The sequence below is a fragment of the Gouania willdenowi genome, chromosome 15 (assembly GCF_900634775.1).
Source record: "Gouania willdenowi chromosome 15, fGouWil2.1, whole genome shotgun sequence".
Taxonomy (NCBI): Eukaryota; Metazoa; Chordata; class Actinopteri; order Blenniiformes; family Gobiesocidae; genus Gouania; species Gouania willdenowi.
In genome coordinates this window covers 5,275,835-5,296,060 of record NC_041058.1, presented here as the reverse complement: position 1 = coordinate 5,296,060, position 20,226 = coordinate 5,275,835, and the positions used below count along the sequence as shown (strand labels likewise).

The 20,226-nt window shown below is 39.9% G+C and overlaps 1 protein-coding gene across 5 annotated transcripts; it reads right to left on the bottom strand.

The window, feature by feature from the left end:
- Positions 1-253: 253 nt before the first annotated feature.
- Positions 254-19,804, bottom strand: LOC114477094 (nuclear RNA export factor 1-like). Of its 5 annotated transcripts, XM_028469180.1 has the most exons (32): positions 19,746-19,804; positions 19,576-19,656; positions 19,208-19,312; positions 18,745-18,812; positions 18,272-18,341; positions 17,811-17,899; positions 17,586-17,693; positions 17,378-17,487; positions 16,834-16,870; positions 15,639-15,701; positions 15,423-15,475; positions 15,205-15,312; positions 14,370-14,395; positions 13,720-13,814; positions 13,586-13,628; positions 13,414-13,483; positions 12,530-12,634; positions 11,855-11,891; positions 10,647-10,709; positions 10,432-10,484; positions 10,214-10,321; positions 9,363-9,388; positions 8,717-8,811; positions 8,583-8,625; positions 8,411-8,480; positions 7,163-7,277; positions 5,483-5,577; positions 5,349-5,391; positions 5,177-5,252; positions 3,732-3,784; positions 762-873; positions 254-664 (listed from the first exon to the last, which is right to left on the bottom strand). In XM_028469180.1, exons 5-27 carry the CDS (start codon positions 18,333-18,335, stop codon positions 5,575-5,577), a joined length of 1,584 nt encoding a protein of 527 aa, XP_028324981.1. In that variant the 5' UTR covers positions 18,336-18,341; positions 18,745-18,812; positions 19,208-19,312; positions 19,576-19,656; positions 19,746-19,804; the 3' UTR covers positions 254-664; positions 762-873; positions 3,732-3,784; positions 5,177-5,252; positions 5,349-5,391; positions 5,483-5,574. The 5 variants fall into 5 exon arrangements, with proteins under 5 accessions (XP_028324981.1, XP_028324982.1, XP_028324979.1 ...); XM_028469181.1 differs by lacking the exon at positions 3,732-3,784; XM_028469178.1 differs by lacking the exons at positions 254-664; positions 762-873; positions 3,732-3,784; ... (1 more) ...; positions 5,349-5,391; positions 5,483-5,577 and having other exon boundaries at positions 6,984-7,277; positions 15,435-15,475.
- Positions 19,805-20,226: the final 422 nt, after the last annotated feature.

Sequence of the window (20,226 nt, the reverse complement as noted above, 5' to 3'; positions counted from 1 at the left end):
AATCAAAGCAAGTAAACCATCAGCACCTTTCAAAACATGCTCTACAAGATAGAAAGCACATAGTCAAAGCATAGTGTATAACAACAATACATACATATTCTCAGAGGTCTATATAATACACCCTGCATGTCTACACACTGAAATAGCTGCAGGACAAATCCATATTTAACAAATGAACAGAAATGGCAAGCCTGTATACACAGTATACAACACAATAGGTCAAATCAATAAAACACAACATCAATTCCTCTGCAATTGCAGGCAATATGCAACTTAAATGTACAAAATAGATCTTAATTGAAATAATTCAACACATATTGGTCTCTGACCAGCCGACCGCTGTCATCATCTGGAAAGATGGCCGGATTGTCCCAGTCAATGTCTGTTGGCACTCTGGGAGCCCTCTCCTTCCTCAGGCAGGCCACACTGTGGAGGATAGCGCAGGCAACAATCATGTCACATGCCCTGTCTGGGCTGACTCTCAGGTGGTGCAGACACTGGAAACGTTCCTTCAGGAGGCCGAAGGTCATTTCAATCTGTGCCCTTGTTCTGGCATGGGCATTGTTGTAGGGCTGATGTCCTTCCTGTGGGTCTGTGAATGGTGTTGGGCAAAAGGGCTCGCAGGCATAACCTCTGTCCCAAAGCAGTACACCAGAAAATTCCCCTTTGAATACAAAATATCATAATTACAATCTTATAGAGTGACATGTTTGACACAGTCATGATGTTAAAAATGGTTGTTTATAGAGGATGTGTCTTACCTTGTGACAGGCCCTGATAGATGCCAGAGGACCTAAAGATTCTGGAGTCATGGACTGAGCCAGGCCACTTTGCCACAACATTACTAATCAGGCAGTCAGCATTGCAGACCATCTGAAAGTATAAGACGTTGAACATAAACCAATCAATGCACATCACAAAAGGATTTCCTGTTAATACAATCTCCCTCATGGGCACCTGATTTACGTGGGTGCAATCAATCGTGCCAATGACATTGGGGAAACCTGTAACACAGTGAGTATCCTACTATGACTGTTAACACTCGTCATGTAATTTGTAATGTCTTTGACCTGCAATCCTATAAAAATCCTCCTTGATGTGCAGGAGTCTTCTGTGGCCAGGGAAGGACATGACACCTAGCAACGACTTAATGGCCACAAACACACTGCGCGGCAAATTGTGGCCAAGTTCAAATTTTCTACATCCCCCACAAAGTACAGAAAGCCTCCACTTGCAAAAAAGCACAAGGCCACACACACCAGTTGTGGAACACTCAAGAGCACGGTTGCGTGCTGTTTGTAGGCTAGTGCTGAAAGCCGAGTCTGTCTAGTCGTGTTTCTGGCGTATGTTTTGATTCACTTTAGCGCAGAGAATGATCGCTCTGCAGAAGCAGTGGACACAGAGATAGTCACTGCCAAACAAGCCAGTGTGTAAAGCTGCCCCATGCTCTCACTCAGATTTTTCTTCTTAAGGAAATCAAGGAGATCGACTGGACTTTTCCCTTCAAAGTCAGTCATGGCATACATTACAGTGAGTTCTGTTTTCAGCCGGGACAGCTCGAACAGTGTTCCGTGACTCTGTGTTAAGCTGGAGAAGGCTGTTGGCAGGAATTTTCTCCTGTATGTCTGAAAGTGCTGGGGGTCGAGAAGGGAGAGAAACTGTAATTTTTCGTGGTCTTGAAATCTGTTCCGTATCTGACAAAGAATGTTGTCCAGAACATTGCTGTGGAGTTGTTCGTAGTGTGTTGCGAAGGTCTCCTTGTGCTGCGCCCCGTCCTCCGCGAACGCTCGGACCACTTGAGATGCGCGCTGTGTCCTCGTAGATCTGGCTAAATCGGCTCCACGCTTGCTCAATTGTGTCATAAAACACGTTCACCCTTGCCGGACAGCACTGTACATCCAAGGATTTTTTCTGTAGTATTCCAAAAAGCACATCAGGATGCTCAAAACTCCCATTAAATGTGTCAAGCAAAAAACAAAATTCAAAATCATCCAGACGTGCATTAAATCCATCAGCACAAAGTACAGTGTCCTCATCATACTCATCATGGTGTTCCAGTATGTGGTCAAATAACTTATTTAGTGCAACTCTCTTCTCATAGACTGCATTGACCAATCTTGATGCATATTGCCACCGCTTTGGTGCAACGTGAGGAAGACGCCGCTTGCAAATGTCATCCAGTAGTTGGGTGCGCTTGAGGGATCTGGAAAAAAATGCAGCAAGGCCATTGAGGTTGGCAAAAAAGACCTTGCATTCTTTAAGCTTTGAGGCCCCTTGAGTCAGTACTAAATTTAGTCCATGTGCATAGCAGTGAATAAAAAGAGCCGTTGGTGCCCTTTCCTTAACTTTAGCCTGCACGCCATTTAGTCCAGATGCCATGACCGCTGCGCCATCATAACACTGTGCCACAACTTTGTCCGAATAACATTCATATTCCTCAAAGAAATGGAAAATTTGAGCAGCAATGTCATCAGCTCGCTTGCCAGGAGTAACATCTTCAAATTGACAAAACACTCCTTGACACCTGTGTCCGTCACGTTACGCAAGACGAGTGCGAGCTGTGCTACATTACCCACATCTGTCGTCTCGTCCACCATAACAGCGACAAAGTGTGCTTTTTTAATCTCCATTTTGATCTCTTCTCCCATCACTTCAGCAATAGCATAAATCAGGTCATTTTGTATTTTGCCTGACGTCCCAGTAAACATTGTTAGTGGACAGGTGGTAGTGCAAGTCTGTGTTGTTTTCAGCGAGAAAAGAAAGAAGCTCCACGTAGTTGCCTCTGTTTGTGGACTCTGCGCTTTCATCGTGTCCCCTAAATGAAAGTTCCTGTTTACCCAAAAAAATGACACAATCTATCAGTCTTTTCAATATTTCCCTATTTTTCTTCACCTTTTCGTTGTGGAGCTCCGTTTCCCTGCGCACTTGTTCATTGAGCTGTAGATCCACTCAGGTGTCCCCAAATGTTTTTAAATGTACCGTGGCTTGTAAGTGTCCAGCCGTGATTTGGTGTCTCGTTGCTTAAACAACTCAAGTTTGCAAACCCAGTGTGGCTCCAAACACCAAATCGATCTGTTGCAAACAGCAGTTTGCAGTTCCTCTCTGAACCTGTGAGCCAGGGATACCGCTCGTAGCTGCTGCTTTGAAAGTGGCGCACAAACCCTTTTCCCGGCTGGGACAGGTTAGCTAGCGCAGGGGTTGGACGACCTATCCTCACAATATCAAGTTTTTCTTGAAAGGTCCATCTTGAAAATGGCGTTGCATGTATAACAGTGACCAGATCAATCTTTTCTCCTCCTTCAGCCATTGTGGGTTGAAAAAAACAGCGAAATGAATCCAATCAGAGGACGTGAACGTCAGAACGTGTCACGTTCAACGTGCTTCCTGCTAGCTGGCCCTGATGTCGCCAACTCGAAATCTGATGGTTATCACAATCTGTCTGTTTCAATTCATTTAAGTGTACAGGCCCCACCCACTGTTAATTCTGAAGGCCTCTGGAAGATTTCTTGGAGCCTGGCAACATGTGACAGCTCAAATATGATTGGATGAAAGCTATAAGATAAATATACAATTCTGGAAGCAGCGCAACCAAGAGGAAAGCTATGAAATGAAGAGAAAAGACGATGAGGAACAATTTAATACATATTTATGAAAAACACATTAAAATGAAATTTTCTGATGATGTTTACGCCAGCAGAGAAGGCCTTGCTGGCGTTTGATGGAGTACTCACTGGATCATCATCTGGCGTTGGTGGCTCCAACAAATTGATGGTGTTGCCAGACACTGCAAGTTAAACCAAAGTCAAAAATCCTGAGGTTAATTTCAATACCCTTTTAAGACCTCGTCACCAGCTGTTGTTAGCAACACATATTTAACAGTTGTAGTTTGCAATTTAACAGAAATGATGTAAGCCGAGAAGGAATAAAACTTGAAAGAATAAATGAACTAAAGGCAGGTTCTTAGACATTACCCTCAGGTCACAACAAGTAACAACAGTTATTCAAAGCCAACTGGCAGAAAACTAGAACTTATTACATGATCAAAATTTAGGACATGTTCCTGAGATTGTGTGATTTAACATTAAGACCATCCATACTGACAGAGACAAGATGCCTCAAATTCAGTTTTGCAACACACTCCTGTGAATTGACATGGCAGTCTGTTAATTTATGACATTATGCCTTGCAATTGTTTTGTTTGTACTTGAAATACATTCAAATCAAATGTATCTATGTAGCACGTTTCAAACATAAAATTGCACCATAAATGCTTGTTAAATTTTAAAACCAACTCTCCCTCGCGCGCGCACGGTAGGTAAATTGCCGCGATCTCGAGGCAATCTAGCTCCGAGTTCGCAACCAAGTCAAAGCTTGAATACCAATAAAATGTAATATCTCACAAAATTGCGATGAAGTGTTTTTAATACTTTTTTACTGCAAATGCCTTTTTTTCATCAATCTTATATTTTCCCTCCATCTGAAACAGAAACAGTTGCTACTTTAAACAATCCACATCATAGTTCGATTGTGCTGATGTCTAGAGTCGGGTCACCTTTTAATGGCTGAAAATTTGTCCTGCTTTGTAACAATTACATCGTCAATTACAATTCAATTATGATGACAGTTACCAGCATACTATCCAATCACAATTTTTTTTCTCCTCTGAAAGTCAATTACAATTACGTTCTCTAAATCAGCTGTAAAATACATTAAAAACAAATCTATCATCTAATTTATTTCCTATCTATTCGAAACGGGCTACCTACAGGGTACAAAAATGCAATAATTGTAATTAATTATCGATATAATTGACCCCAATCCTGATTATAATGTTGCTACAATACAAAACAACCCTGGTTTGATATATTTGTTAAAGTTATCATTATTATCATTATGATTCATATGAGAAATAAAAATGGTAAATTGGAATATTTTGAGATTTTTTTATTTACCATTTATTACTGAACAAAAGTACCAAAAGGTGGTACCATTGAGTACAGATAACAATTAAGTATAAGTACAAATATGAAAGCCTAGAAATCTCTACTATAAAATTGGTTGTTGTGTAAAAGCATTATGGTTTGTCAATTTATTTTATGAACAAATAAACATACATAATATCAGTGCAACACACACACCGAGACAAAACGCCTCCATATTTACGTGTGTAACCTACCCTCAGTTCTTTGATGGAACTGTGACGAAAGTTCTGGAGAAGGACATTCTAATTGTTCTTAATATATGACCTACAACTGAAAAACAAAACAAAAACAAAAAAACAGGAAATCTTTAGTGAGCAATAGATTAGTTGCAGTGGATTTACTTAAAGACATGACTAAGATACTGACATTCAGTATAGTTTCCGCTCACTGTGAATTCCAGATGCGTGTTCTGTGAAAACAAAGCATTTTGGCTTAGTGTGAACAACACAAATGATTCAACATGTGAAACAAAGTGTGTGGCAGATCAGACGTGAACTCACTGTGAAGGCTTTTACTTTGACGAGGAAAGAGGACCTGTCATGCTGTGTTTTTGGCAGCTTGTTGAAGAACTTCGACACATTATGTTCAATGCTCACTAAGTCAAATAAAAACAAGGCAAACATCAGGCGGGCTCCATCATTATTAGGGTTGGGTATCGGTTACTACTCGCTACTTTTTCAACGGTTCTGGTGCTTAATCGTTACTTTAGACTTACTTAAAAAGCTCAAAATGTGCACACTTACAAAAAAACAATGCCCTGTTATTTCCAGAGTCAAATTTAACACATTTAACTCAAAACAACATACAAATAAACTATTATTCGATAATGTTCTCACAATTCATGTCAGGGTTTCCCACACACTAATTTATTTGTGGCGGATGGTGTCATGCGCTTCTTTCAGGCCGTGTTTTGTGCATGTGCTACGGTTTGAAATGAGGCCACTGATCAATGATCCGAGCAGCGGCACCGACTTCATGTGTATCAAGTAATGTGCGGCACCGAAATCTTTGTTCTTATATGACCCGGTTACTAGCGTTTACGTGGAAACTGGTCCCATACTCTGTTTCAGGACCCAACCCTAATCATTACAAATAATACTTTCACATAACTCTGCTGAGAGCGAGCAGCTCTTCAGGAGAACTTACAGGGGTTGTCAACATCCTGATACATGTCCCAGCCATCAACAGAGGGGCCGGGCCCCCACCCGACAGGCCCAGATGTGTGAATTTACCCACCACCCTGTTATGGTGGGGAAGTGGGGAATGGAGAGGCACTTCCCTATCCCCTGAGTGAATGCATGTGTTTAGTGAATGTATGTAGTGCTATTAAAAAAGGGTGGATGGAGGGGAGCGGTGCCACCAGCCCCACCCTGCCCCAGCACGCTCAGCGAAGGCGCGCCCCAGGGAACCAGGCCAAGGCGCCCAGACCGGCCGGCGGAGCAACCCACCGCACCACCACGCCACCCAACAACCCAGGACGCAAGTGCCGCCCCCAAGAAAAACCACCCCCCGCGCCACCCCCCCCCCGGACCCCCCCGTCCCGAAGCCACAAACCCCACCACCCCATGCCCCAGACAAGCCAGCCCCCGAGCCACCCACCCAGCGCAGCAATGCCCGCCCCCTAAGCGAAGGCCACAGCCCCCCCCACCAGCACCCCGGGCCGACAGGAGCCCCCCTCGCCAAACCCAACGGGAGAGCAGGCACCGAGCGAAAGCGGAGGAGGGGGGGAGGACGAGACAGGGGGACAGAGAGCAAGAGGAAAGAGTGGCAGAGAGACACGAAGGCCCCCGGCACCAAGGGCCACCCAGACGTGCACGAAGGGGGCAGGAGAGCAACACCAAACCGCCCAGGGACCACGAGAGCACCCGAAAGGGACGCACGCCCCCACAGAGGCACCCAAAACACCCCAGCAACCCACTCAAGCCACCCAGGTCAAGGCCACCCCACAAGCCCATGGAGGTCCAGGACTACAGTTAGATCAGTGTGTTAGTAAAGAGTGGTGCTGGCAGTTGTTTGCAGGCTAGATCATCAGGCTAAAAATGAAAAATCAAGATTCAATGCAATTAGAAAAGGAGTCCAACGCTCCTCAAAGCAGCTTATTTTATTTTTTCTGAGAACAGTTGCTACTTTTACCAATCCTCATCATCGTTTGACTGTGCTGATGTCTGGCGTTGTGTCACCTTTCCGTGTTGGAAAAAAGGGTTCGTGGTAGGCCCCACAAAAGCCCCAGAGATCTGCGCTTTCTGTGCTTTCGGAACCTTCTTGGTGAAGACTTGATCGTTGATGATGCACAAACTGTTAAAGTAAGAACAAGGACCACAGGGTTCAATATTAATAATACAGTAATACAGGGTTACACCAAGCCTTACTCTGTTTAGTCAGAGTTCATTTTTAGTTTGACTGCACTGACAGTAGCGAGCAGGGTTGGAGTCAATCACATGTTTCAGTTACAATTACATCAATTATGATGACAGTTACCAGTATTTTTTACAATCGCAATTTTTTTTCTCCTCTGAAAGTCAATTACAATTACGTTCTCTAAATCAGCTGTAAAACACATTAAAAACTGTTACGGTGAAATTTACGGTTACCTCGTCTTTGACTTGAAAACACACTCTGCAGTGATAAATGATGAAGACCAGACAGGAGAGATGATGAAGTAATAAAAAATGATTGAATCTAAACTAAATAAAAAGGTACAAAGCGGTATAGACAAAGAAGTGGTCTCCTCTGGCCAGAGGAGAGGCGCGAAGAAGGGCCCAAATGTTCCTTTAACACACATTTATACCCCACTGTCCCACCTCCCCCCTTCCACAGACAGCAAAGAAGAGACCAGGGGGGGGAAGGTCAGTCTGCCGGAGGTGACACCTCCGATGTCGGGGTGAAAGTTAGCTGTGTGTGAGTGTGGATGTATGTGTGTATGTGTATATGATGTATGTGTGTGTGTATGTGATGTCTGGGGTGGGTTTGGACGTGCTCAGGCCTTGGATATTAAACTGAGGCCAACTGACATTCCTTTAGAGAAGCTGTATTATGGGAGTATGGGCCCACTGACTTTGCAGGAAGAGGAAAAGACATCAGACAGGCGTGGAAAGTTACAAATTGGGGTATTAGTTGAATGAGATCAAAAAGCAAATATATGAGTATACATAATCAATTTTGCCACCACAAAGAAAAATCTATCATCTAATTTATTTCCTAAAAAGTACCAAAAGGTGGTACCATTGAGTACAGATAACGATTAACAAGTGCCAGTATAGGTACAAATATGAAAGCTACCCATCCCTAGAAATCTCTACTATAAAATTGGTTGTTGTGTAAAAGCATTATGGTTTGTCAATTTATTTTATGAACAAATAAACATACATAATATTAGAGCGACACACACACCGAGACAAAACGCCTCCATATTTACGTGTGTAACCTACCCTCCGTGATCTGATGGAAGTGCGACGAAATTTCTGATGAAGGAGATTCCATTTGTTCTTAATTCCTTAACTACAATTGAAAAACAAAACAAAAACAAAAAAACAGGAAATCTTTAGTGAGCAATAGATTAGTTGCAGTGGATTTACTTAAAGACATGACTAAGATACTGACATTCAGTATAGTTTCCGCTCACTGTGAATTCCAGACGCGTGTTCTGTGAAAACAAAGCATTTTGGCTTAGTGTGAACAACACAAATGATTCAACATGTGAAACAAAGTGTGTGGCAGATCAGACGTGAACTCACTGTGAAGGCATTTACATTGATGTGGAAAGAGGACCTGTCATGCTGTGTTTTTGGCAGCTTGTTGAGGAATGTCACCACATCCTGATCAATGTCCACTGAGTCAAATAAAAACAAGGCAAACATCAGGCGGGCTCCATCATTACTAGGGTTGGGTATCGGTTACTACTCGCTACTTTTTCAACGGTTCTGGTGCTTAATCGTTACTTTAGACTTACTTAAAAAGCTCAAAATGTGCACACTTACAAAAAAACAATGCCCTGTTATTTCCAGAGTCAAATTTAACACATTTAACTCAAAACAACATACAAATAAACTATTATTTGATAATGTTCACACAATTCATGTCAGGGTTTCCCACACACTAATTTATTTGTGGCGGATAGTGTCATGCGCTTCTTTCAGGCCGTGTTTTGTGCATGTGCTACGGTTTGAAATGAGGCCACTGATCAATGATCCGAGCAGCGGCACCGACTTCATGTGTATCAAGTAATGTGCGGCACCGAAATCTTTGTTCTTATATGACCCGGTTACTAGCGTTTACGTGGAAACTGGTCCCATACTCTGTTCGGTACCCAACCCTAATCATTACAAAGTCATACTTTCACATAACTCTGCTGAGAGCGAGCAGCTCTTCAGGAGAACTTACAGGGGTTGTCAACATCCTGACCATTCCTGAAAAACAAAGCCAGAACAAAGAAATCAGCACCACTGAAACACAACGTAGCCATTTAATCAAAGGTATACACCCTTGTGTGTGTATGTGTGCGTGTTAGGATTGGGGTCAATTACATTTTTCAGTTAAAATTACATTTTCAAATACCCATGTTCAATTACAATTCAATAACGATTACAGTGACCAGCATTTTTTCCGCTTAGAAATAAATTACAATTGTTTTTTATCCCCAGAAAGTCAATTACAATTACGTTCTCAATTATTAATGTTCAATTACAATTAATGACAATTACAGAGCCAGAAATAAATAACCGGATAAAAGATAATCTTCCTCTTGTGTTAGCTTTCTGTTAGCATCTCTTATGATAACGGGTTCTAAATCAGCTGTAAAATACACTAAAAAAAACATGTCTATCATCTCATTTCTTTCCTATCTGTTGGTTACATTGTTTGGCTAATGAGAATATAAATTTTAATATTTTGGTGACGGCACCTGAGCCTTTTTTTGTCTCAGTATATCAATCGAATAATTTCTTTTCTTTTTTCTAGAAGGTCAAATGTGGGAAAGCTTGATATTAAACATATTTTAATAACTGTTAACTACATATGTGTAGAACTGTGCATAAAACTGTAACATGGTCCCCAAGTTTAGCGTCAAATTATAATTGACAATTTTTATAACATTTTCATGGCATTTACAATGACAAAGTCAATTATCTAAACTCAATTAAAATTATAATTACGTCATATTTGTAATTAATTATCAATTACATGATTACAATTATAATTGACCTCAACCCTTGTCTGTATGTGTGTCTCCTTACATTGGTAGAATCTGGGAGTGATGCAGTTTTGTGTGTTTAAACAATGCGTCCTCATAATAGGCCTGCAGCATTAGTGTTCTGTCATCAGAGTCGCACACATCGTAGTAGCTGAAAAACAAACAAAAGACTCTGCATATCAACACCAATCACTGCCATCAATTCCTACCTATTGGTATAAACACTGTGAAGCACCATAGAGAAAAATGTTAGAAACTTACTTTTGCAAGAACCTCTCAATGAAGCCATAGATGTTAGAGCCATTGAAGCTGGTCTGTTTGTTCACAAGGTCAACATTTAGAGAGAAATGGGACATTCATAATACAAAATAAAAAGCTCTAATCTAAAAATATAATGTCTTCTATATTCTTGTACATTGACAAGTGATGTTTTAAACACAACAGATACAAACAATTCACCCATCTCACTGACTAACCTCCGGAGACACGATAGTGCTGGGTGCGTCAATGACAGTGGGTTGGAAGAGGTAGGTTCCATCCTGATGAGGGACAATACACAGTTTAGTACAACTTGGAAAAACATCCAAACATATTTTTAAAAATCAGATAAAGACATACTGTAGACGTCAGATTAATACATGGAAGATCACTCAAAATGTAAAAGGTTGAAATTGTTGCTTGAAAGTTTATTTCATTCTTATCATGATTTCTTGCTATTTTTCCACAGCAAGGAAGATATTGAGTTCCGCATAGAATATAAGATCCTCCTGCACACCCATCACCGTCTGCACGGTGTGGCCCCCACTTACCTCACAGAACTGCTCACACCACACATGTCAACCAGGACCCGGTCAGGCCAACAGCACCGTCTGGTCGCGCCCAGGACACGGCTCAAAACAATGGGCGACAGTGCCTTTGAAGCCACTGCCCCCCGCCTGTGGAACGCCCTCCCAGATCACCTCAGGCCCCCGCAAATGGTGGACATTTTTAAGAAAAACTTAAATATCACCTTTTTAAAGAAACGTATTTTAACAGTTAATGCCTCTTTTAGTCCTGTCTTTTAATATTTGTTGTGTTGTATTGTTTTTATCCTGTAGCACTTTGAGGTTTGGCATCAAATGTAAAGTACATTACAAATAAAATGTATTATTATTATTATTATTATTAGATAGTGGTCGCTTGATTCCATTTATGTTCTGGTTTGTTCCTGATATTCCCTGTGGTATAACATCACTACGTGAGACATTCAATTTCCGTGTAAGCCCCAAAATATACATCCACCACTGCTTTGCCACAACGTTCAGTCCGTGAAAACACCAGAACTGTGTTGGAAAGTCTATTTGGCAGAGCTTTTTAGGGTCAAGCGAGAAATCACGATAAGAATTAAGTAAAAACACCTCTATCCTTCCGTCTATTGGACTCAACATCCCAACATGCAATGTGTAAAACTCGGAACAAACATTCAAGCTGCAATTTCAACCTTTTTCAGATTTTGTCGTGCAATTGATCTTTGAGTTATTGATCTATGCCATGTCTTTTATCTGATAAATACTTATTGTTCCCAGCAGCTTTAACAGAACTGAGAATTGACAAAAAGACTTTAAACACTAACTTCCTCTTTAGTATCAAAATTATGGTGGGAGAAATGAAGACTGAGTGACCATAAACTACTGAGTAGACTTACAGATCTCTGAAGTTGGGGAAGCGTCTGGCACATCGCACTGGTATGTAAGCAAAAGTGAAAAGCAGAGGAATTAGTGTGAGAATTCAATGTTGACAATGTTGTTTTAGATTCATTTTGTTCAATGCAACACTACGCTGTGCTGTATACAACCGCTGAGAGATCACATTTGCATTTATAAACATCTGTTTCAATATGACCAGAGCCAGATAGGACTTCAGTTTCCTTATTGTTGAGTATACGCTCACATACATGCCCGTGTCCCACGTTCACCTGAATGCCCACCCTGGTGTGTACTTACCAGCAGGTATACTCACCTCTGCCCCATTTTGGTGATACACACAAATTTGACATGGCAAAAGCAACACATGCACACATTTCTAGGTGCACACGCATACACAAACATGGTCTTCCAATTTGAGCCAGTCTGGTCTTAACCCCCACTCCCCGGTTTGGATTTCATCATACAGTCATTAATACAAAACAAACAATATATAACGAACCAACAGCAAAAATTAAGTAAATGGCAGTCTGTCAAAAACCATTTACTCTTGAAAGATATTTTCCACCAAGGCTGCCCACTTTGTAATATGCATAAATAAAGAGAAAAAAACAGAAACAGTTGCTACTTTTAACAATCCACATCATAGTATGTGCTGATGTCTAGAGTTGTGTCACCTTTCAGTGTTGGAGAAAGGGTTCGTGGTTGGCCCCACAAAAGCCCGAGAGATCTGTGCTTCTGTAACCTTTTTGGTGAAGACTTGATCGTTGATGATGTACAAACTGTTAAAGTAAGAACAAGGACCACAGGGTTCAATATTAAAATTACAGTAATACAGGGTTACACCAAGCCTTACTCTGTTTAGTCAGAGTTCATCTTTAGTTTGACTGCACTGACAGCAGTGAGCAGGGTTGGAGTCAATCACATGTTTCAGTTACAATTACATCTTCAATTACATCTTCAATTACAATTCAATTATGATGACAGTTACCAGTATTTTTTACAATCGCAATTTTTTTTCTCCTCTGAAAGTCAATTACAATTACGTTCTCTAAATCAGATGTAAAATACATTAAAAACAAATCTATCATCTAATTTATTTCCTATCTATTCGAAACGGGCTACCTACAGGGTACAAAAATGCCATAATTGTAATTAATAATCGATTAAAAAATTGCAAATATAATTGACCCCAATCCTGATTATAATGTTGCTACAATACAAAACAACCCTGGTTTGATATATTTGTGAAAGTTATCATTATGATTGATATGAGAAATAAAAATGGTAAATTGGAATATTTTGAGATTTTTTATTTACCATTTATTACTGCACAAAAGTACCAAAAGGTGGTACCATTGAGTACAGATAACGATTAACAAGAACCAGTATAGGTACAAATATGAAAGCTACCCATCCCTAGAAATCTCTACTATAAAATTGGTTGTTGTGTAAAAGCATTATGGTTTGTCAATTTATTTTATGAACAAATTACATACATAATATTAGAGCGACACACACACCGAGACAAAACGCCTCCATATTTACGTGTGTAACCTACCCTCCGTGATCTGATGGAAGTGCGACGAACTTTCTGATGAAGGAGATTCCATTTGTTCTTAATTCCTCAACTACAATTGAAAAACAAACAAAAACAAAAAAAACAGGAAATCTTTAGTGAGCAATAGATTAGTTGCAGTGGATTTACTTAAAGACATGACTAAGATACTGACATTCAGTATAGTTTCCGTTCAGTGTGAATTCCAGATGCGTGTTCTGTGAAAACAAAGCATTTTGGCTTAGTGTGAACAACACAAATGATTCAACATGTGAAACAAAGTGTGTGGCAGATCAGACGTGAACTCACTGTGAAGGCATTTACTTTGACGTGGAAAGAGGACCTGTCATGCTGTGTTTTTGGCAGCTTGTTGAGGAATGTCACCACATCCTGATCAATGTCCACTGAGTCAAATAAAAACAAGGCAAACATCAGGCGGGCTCCATCATTACTAGGGTTGGGTTATCGGTTACTACTCGCTACTTTTTTCAACGGTTCTGGTGCTTAATCGTTACTTTAGACTTACTTAAAAAGCTCAAATGTGCACACTTACCAAAAAAAAACAATGCCCTGTTATTTCCAGAGTCAAAATTAACACATTTAACTCAAAACAACATACAAATAAAGTATTATTTGATAATGTTCACACAATTCATATCAGGGTTTCCCACACACTAATTTATTTGTGGCGGATAGTGTCATGCGCTTCTTTCAGGCCGTGTTTTGTGCATGTGCTACGGTTTGAAATGAGGCCACTGATCAATGATCCGAGCAGCGGCACCGACTTCATGTGTATCAAGTAATGTGCGGCACCGAAATCTTTGTTCTTATATGACCCGGTTACTAGCGTTTACGTGGAAACTGGTCCCATACTCTGTTTCGGTACCCAACCCTAATCATTACAAGTCATACTTTCACATAACTCTGCTGAGAGCGAGCAGCTCTTCAGGAGAACTTACAGGGGTTGTCAACATCCTGACCATTCCTGAAAAACAAAGCCAGAACAAAGAAATCAGCACCACTGAAACACAACGTAGCCATTTAATCAAAGGTATACACCCTTGTGTGTGTATGTGTGCGTGTTAGGATTGGGGTCAATTACATTTTTCAGTTAAAATTACGTTTTCAAATACCCATGTTCAATTACAATTCAATAACGATTACAGTGACCAGCATTTTTTCCGCTTAGCAATAAATTACAATTGTTTTTTATCCCCAGAAAGTCAATTACAATTACGTTCTCAATTACTAATGTTCAATTACAATTAATGACAATTACAGAGCCAGAAATAAATAACCTGATAAAAGTTAATCTTCCTCTTGTGTTAGCTTTCTGTTAGCATCTCTTATGATAACGGGTTCTAAATCAGCTGTAAAATACACTAAAAAAAACATGTCTATCATCTCATTTCTTTCCTATCTGTTGGTTACATTGTTTGGCTAATGAGAATATAAATTTTAATATTTTGGTGAGGGCACCTGAGCCTTTTTTTGTCTCAGTATATCAATCGAATAATTTCTTTTTTTTTTTCTAGAAGGTCAAATGTCAAATATTTTAATAACTGTTAACTACATATGTGTAGAACTGTGCATAAAACTGTAACATGGTCTCCAAGTTTAGCGTCAAATTATAATTGACAATTTTTACAACATTTTCATGGCATTTACAATTACAAAGTCAATTATCTAAACTCAATTAAAATTATAATTACATCATATTTTATAATTAATTATCAATTACATGATTACAATTATAATTGACCTCAACCCTTGTATGTATGTGTGTCTCCTTACATTGGTAGAATCTGGGAGGGATGCAGTTTTGTGTGTTTAAACAATGCGTCCTTATAATAGGCCTGCAGCATTAGTGTTCTGTCATCAGAGTCGCACACATCGTAGTAGCTGAAAAACAAACAAAAGACTCTGCATATCAACACCAATCACTGCCATCAATTCCTACCTATTGGTATAAACACTGTGAAGCACCATAGAGAAAAATGTTAGAAACTTACTTTTGCACGAACCTCTCAATGAAGCCATAGATGTTAAAGCAAGTGAAGCTGGTCTGTTTGTTCACAAGGTCAAAATTTAGAGAGAAATGGGACATTCATAATACAAAATTAAAAGCTCTAATCTAAAAATATAATGTCTTCTATATTCTTGTACATTGACAAGTGATGTTTAAAAACACAACAGATACAAACAATTCACCCATCTCACTGACTAACCTCCGGAGACACGATAGTGCTGGGTGCGTCAATGACAGTGGGTTGGAAGAGAGGGGTTCCATCCTGATGAGGGACAATACAACAGTTTTAGTACAACTTGGAAAAACATCCAAACATATTTTTAAAAATCAGATAAAGACATACTGTAGACGTCAGATTAATACATGGAAGATCACTCAAAATGTAAAAGGTTGAAATTGTTGCTTGAAAGTTTATTTCATTCTTATCATGATTTCTTGCTATTTTTCCACAGCAAGGAGATATTGAGTTTCCGCATAGAATATAAGATCCTCCTGCACACCATCACCGTCTGCACGGTGTGGCCCCCCACTTACCTCACAGAACTGCTCACACCACAACATGTCAACCCAGGACCCGGTCAGGCCAACAGCACCGTCTTGGTCGCGCCCAGGACACGGCTCAAAACAATGGGCGACAGTGCCTTTGAAGCCACTGCCCCCCGCCTGTGGAATGCCCTCCCAGATCACCTCAGGGCCCCCGCAAATGGTGGACATTTTTAAGAAAAACTTAAATATCACCTTTTTAAAGAAACGTATTTTAACAGTTAATGCCTCTTTTAGTCCTGTCTTTTAATATTTGTTGTGTTGTATTGTTTTTATCCTGTAGCACTTTGAGGTTTGGCATCAAATGTAAAGTACATTACAAATAAAATGTATTATTATTATTATTATTAGATAGTGGTCGCTTGATTCCATTTATGTTCTGGTTTGTTCCTGATATTCCCTGTGGTATAACATCACTACGTGAGACATTCAATTTCCGTGTAAGCCCCAAAATATACATCCACCACTGCTTTGCCACAACGTTCAGTCCGTGAAAACACCAGAACTGTGTTGGAAGTCTATTTGGCAGAGCTTTTTAGGGTCAAGCGAGAAATCACGATAAGAATTAAGTAAAAACACCTCTATCCTTCCGTCTATTGGACTCAACATACCAACATGCAATGTGTAAAACTCGGAACAAACATTCAAGCTGCAATTTCAACCTTTTTCAGATTTTGTCGTGCAATTGATCTTTGAGTTATTGATCTATGCCATGTCTTTTATTGTTCCCAGCAGCTTTAACGGAACTGAGAATTGACTAAAAGACTTTAAACACTAAGTTCTTCTTTAGTATCAAAATTATGGTGGGAGAAATGAAGACTGAGTGACCATAAACTACTGAGTAGACTTACCAATTTCTGAAGTTGGGGAAACCTCTGGCACATCGCACTGGTATGTAAGCAAAAGTGAAAAGCAGAGGAATTAGTGTGAGAATTCAATGTTGACAATGTTGTTTTAGATTCATTTTGTTCAATGCAACACTACGCTGTGCTGTGTACAACCTCTGAGAGATCACATTTGCATTTATAAACATCTGTTTCAATATGACCAGAGCCAGGTAGGACTTCAGTTTCCTTATTGTTGAGTATACGCTCACATACATGCCCGTGTCCCACGTTCACCTGAATGCCCACCCTGGTGTGTACTTACAAGCAGGTATACTCACCTCTGCCCCATTTTGGTGATACACACAAATTTGACATGGCAAAAGCAACACATGCACACATTTCTAGGTGCACACGCATACACGAACATGGTCTTCCAATTTGAGCCAGTCTGGTCTTACCCACCCCCCCCCCCCACTCTCTCGTTTTCAGGCTGATATCAGATCAGGACACCCCTAAAATCTACTGAGCTCACGTGTAAACATCTAACAATCCAGAATAGAAAACTGACCTGGCGTATGAATTTGCGTCCTTGAAAAGGGCACAAAGAGGGTTTCCGACCAGCCACAGCTCCACCAGATTCAGTCCCTTCAACTTGTCCAGCTCACATTCGCTTTGCAGCTGTGGAACAAAACAGGAGGCCGGTAGGCGTCAACACATTAACCTACTTAACTACTACACAAACATGACAATGAAAGCCTTGGAGCGGCCAGTCTCACGTTGTTTTGTGAAAGGTCCAGGGCCATCAGATTAGGCACTTTGGGAACAAGCTTGCTGAGTTCATCCAGTCTTTGGATGCAGTTGTTACTGAGGTTCAAGCTTGTCAACTGCAAAGAAAACATTGATTTCATTAGGTCTAGACTCAACTATGATGATCTAACTTTTAAAGTATCCACAGTATATGAAGATACACAGATTGTTACTGATTGTCGTGCTATTGTTACCCGAGGAACGTTTCCTTCTACAATCTTTATGACGGCCTCCATGCTCGTTTTTTTGTTCAAAAGGAGTTTGACTTTCTGGGACACCAAGTCTGGTTCAGGGCAAAAGTAAACAGTACAGTGAAGAAAAGTAGTCATGAAACAACAGAATTCTGAAGATTCAAAACATCTAAACTACATTTTAAGTTTTAAAAAATACAAAACCAACTATTATGAAACCAAGTGTAATCAATGAATAATAATTCTAACTGCATAAAATGTCAACTGCATATACTGCAAACTTATCACCTGGTGTTTCATGCCTGCTAACCCAGTAATATATGCCATTTAGACTGTGTTTTAAAAAGCAGTAATTGATAAATACTTCCTCTATAAAACAACATATCCCCAATCCAAGGTTTTTCCTTTGAGATGTCAAAGGCCAATTGTGTGAATAATATAATGTAAAAGTGTAGTGCAGTTACCTGGGTCTTTGTCAATGTTGTTCAGATCCAAAGCTTGCAGATTGCAATTAAAACGTTTCGCCATACATCGCTAGAAAAGAGAAAAAAACATCTTTAAAACAAGTCAAAAACATCTTTTAAATCAGGGATGCTCATGGTTAACTGTTCAACCCGTTAACAGAAAACAATAACTTTGACCAATTAATGCTAACGTATTACTTTCTGCAAGTCCCAAAAAAAAAAAGATGTACTATTGTATTTACTATTTTGCCTGGATGTTAAAATTTGGCTATGGTATAATTATTTAAAATAACTCAAAATTCCCATGAAAACTTTCCATTCTTGAATATTCCCAAAATTTCCAATCTTAAGTTCCTGTGGACATTTACTGGAATTCTTCCACCCCTTTGCAACCCTAATTGTGTCACACCTCAGACAAAACATGCTCATTCAAGAGAATACCAGTTGTTTGAGTTGCTTTGTTTCTCACTGACCTCTATATGATTCAATTGTGCAGAGGACAGGAAATCTTGGTAACACAGCGTTTGACATTCACCACAATCTTCAGGAAACACAGTCAATGAAAAAAAGAGATCACAAACTAATGAGTGACAACAGTCATGTGGAGCCTGCAAGAACATTTCACAAAAATTAACTAAATGCAAAGAATACATTTATCGGTAAAACATTGATCACTGCGAGTTGCACTGGACAAACACTAAGACCCAGATTGGTGGTTTTGAGTGCAGTTTTCTTAGAAATCCTTGATATTTTTTAGGTATTCAGAGAGGTGAATAGAAACAGATTCTGAAGCTGTTTCAAGCCATTTGCATGAAAAAAAAAAAAAAAAAAAAAAAGATTATCATAAAGGCAGGTGTACGTGAGCTCAAGCTTAATAACAGATCCTGAACACAAAGTTCTCTTCGAAGTGCTTCCAGTTTGTCCCCACAAACGTACCTTACGGCCATAACAGTCTTTGAGCTTGTGAGAACACTTTCGCAAGGCAGTGGCAGCAGCAGACCCGTTCACGTAGAAAGTAACTGTATGCTGGTCGACATGGTGCTGGTAAATAGAAAAAATGCAATTAAAACAGGGCATTTGGGTGATTGTTAGAGATTTGAAAAGTATTAGAGATTATCCCAAGTAAATAAAATACAGGAAAAAAAGTTAAAAACCAGAAGTGCGCTGTAATAATCAAAGTATACAAAGGATGATAAATACAACGATAAAGCAAATGCATTTCCACCATACATCTTTAGAGCCGAACAACAGCTTTTTATCTCAATCACTTATTAGTAAATCATAAAAATCCTGTCAACTCTCACCTCAATGGGAACGTAAGGAATGGGGCAGATATTCTGAAGAGCTTGCAATAAGTACAAATTCAACGCTCCGCGATAAGGTATCTGTTGACAAGGCAAACAAATTGGGGATCTTGTTAGACCAATCACAAAGCAAATTAGCCAGATGTGAATGTGAGTTTGAGGTTACGCACCGTTACTTTGAACCAGCTGGTGTTGCTTCTAAATTGTCTACGTGTGCGATCTACTCTGAACGCTCTTCCTCCTCCACCATTGGCTTGTGACAGATCTTTGACGATAAGGTCATCTCCGCTCCAAAATGTGCCTTTATAAGGATTGCTGAACAAGACAAAATATTACTAATGATAATGATTTCTGTACAAGAGCAACATTTAATGAAAGTCAACACTTACTGTTTGCACTGAAAATGGCTCATCCTCAGGTCCACAGTTCCACCAAGGTGGTTCGCGAACTGCTGGTTTTTGCAGGGGAGCCTGTCTTTGAGGATACCTTTGAGGTTTGACACATGTTCAGTGAAAGATGCATGAATGAAAAGGGATGAAAAATTCACAACATTAACCGATAATTTTAGTGAGTTTAGCACACATTCATAACCATAAATGCAATGTTACTAATAAAGTCTAAATGCTTTATTTCAGTTTTTCGGCCTTGGTT

Excerpts from the sequence above, each read along its gene's own strand:
- LOC114477094 (XM_028469177.1), bottom strand. The coding sequence starts at position 18,335 with ATGGCGAAACGTTTTAATTGCAATCTGCAAGCTTTGGATCTGAACAAC. Across the intron at positions 17,900-18,271 it reads CAACATTGACAAAGACCCAG|ACTTGGTGTCCCAGAAAGTC; the intron begins GTAACTGCACTA and ends GCCCTGAACCAG. Across the intron at positions 12,635-13,413 it reads CTTCCATCAGATCACGGAGG|TTTGTACATCATCAACGATC; the intron begins GTAGGTTACACA and ends TTACTTTAACAG.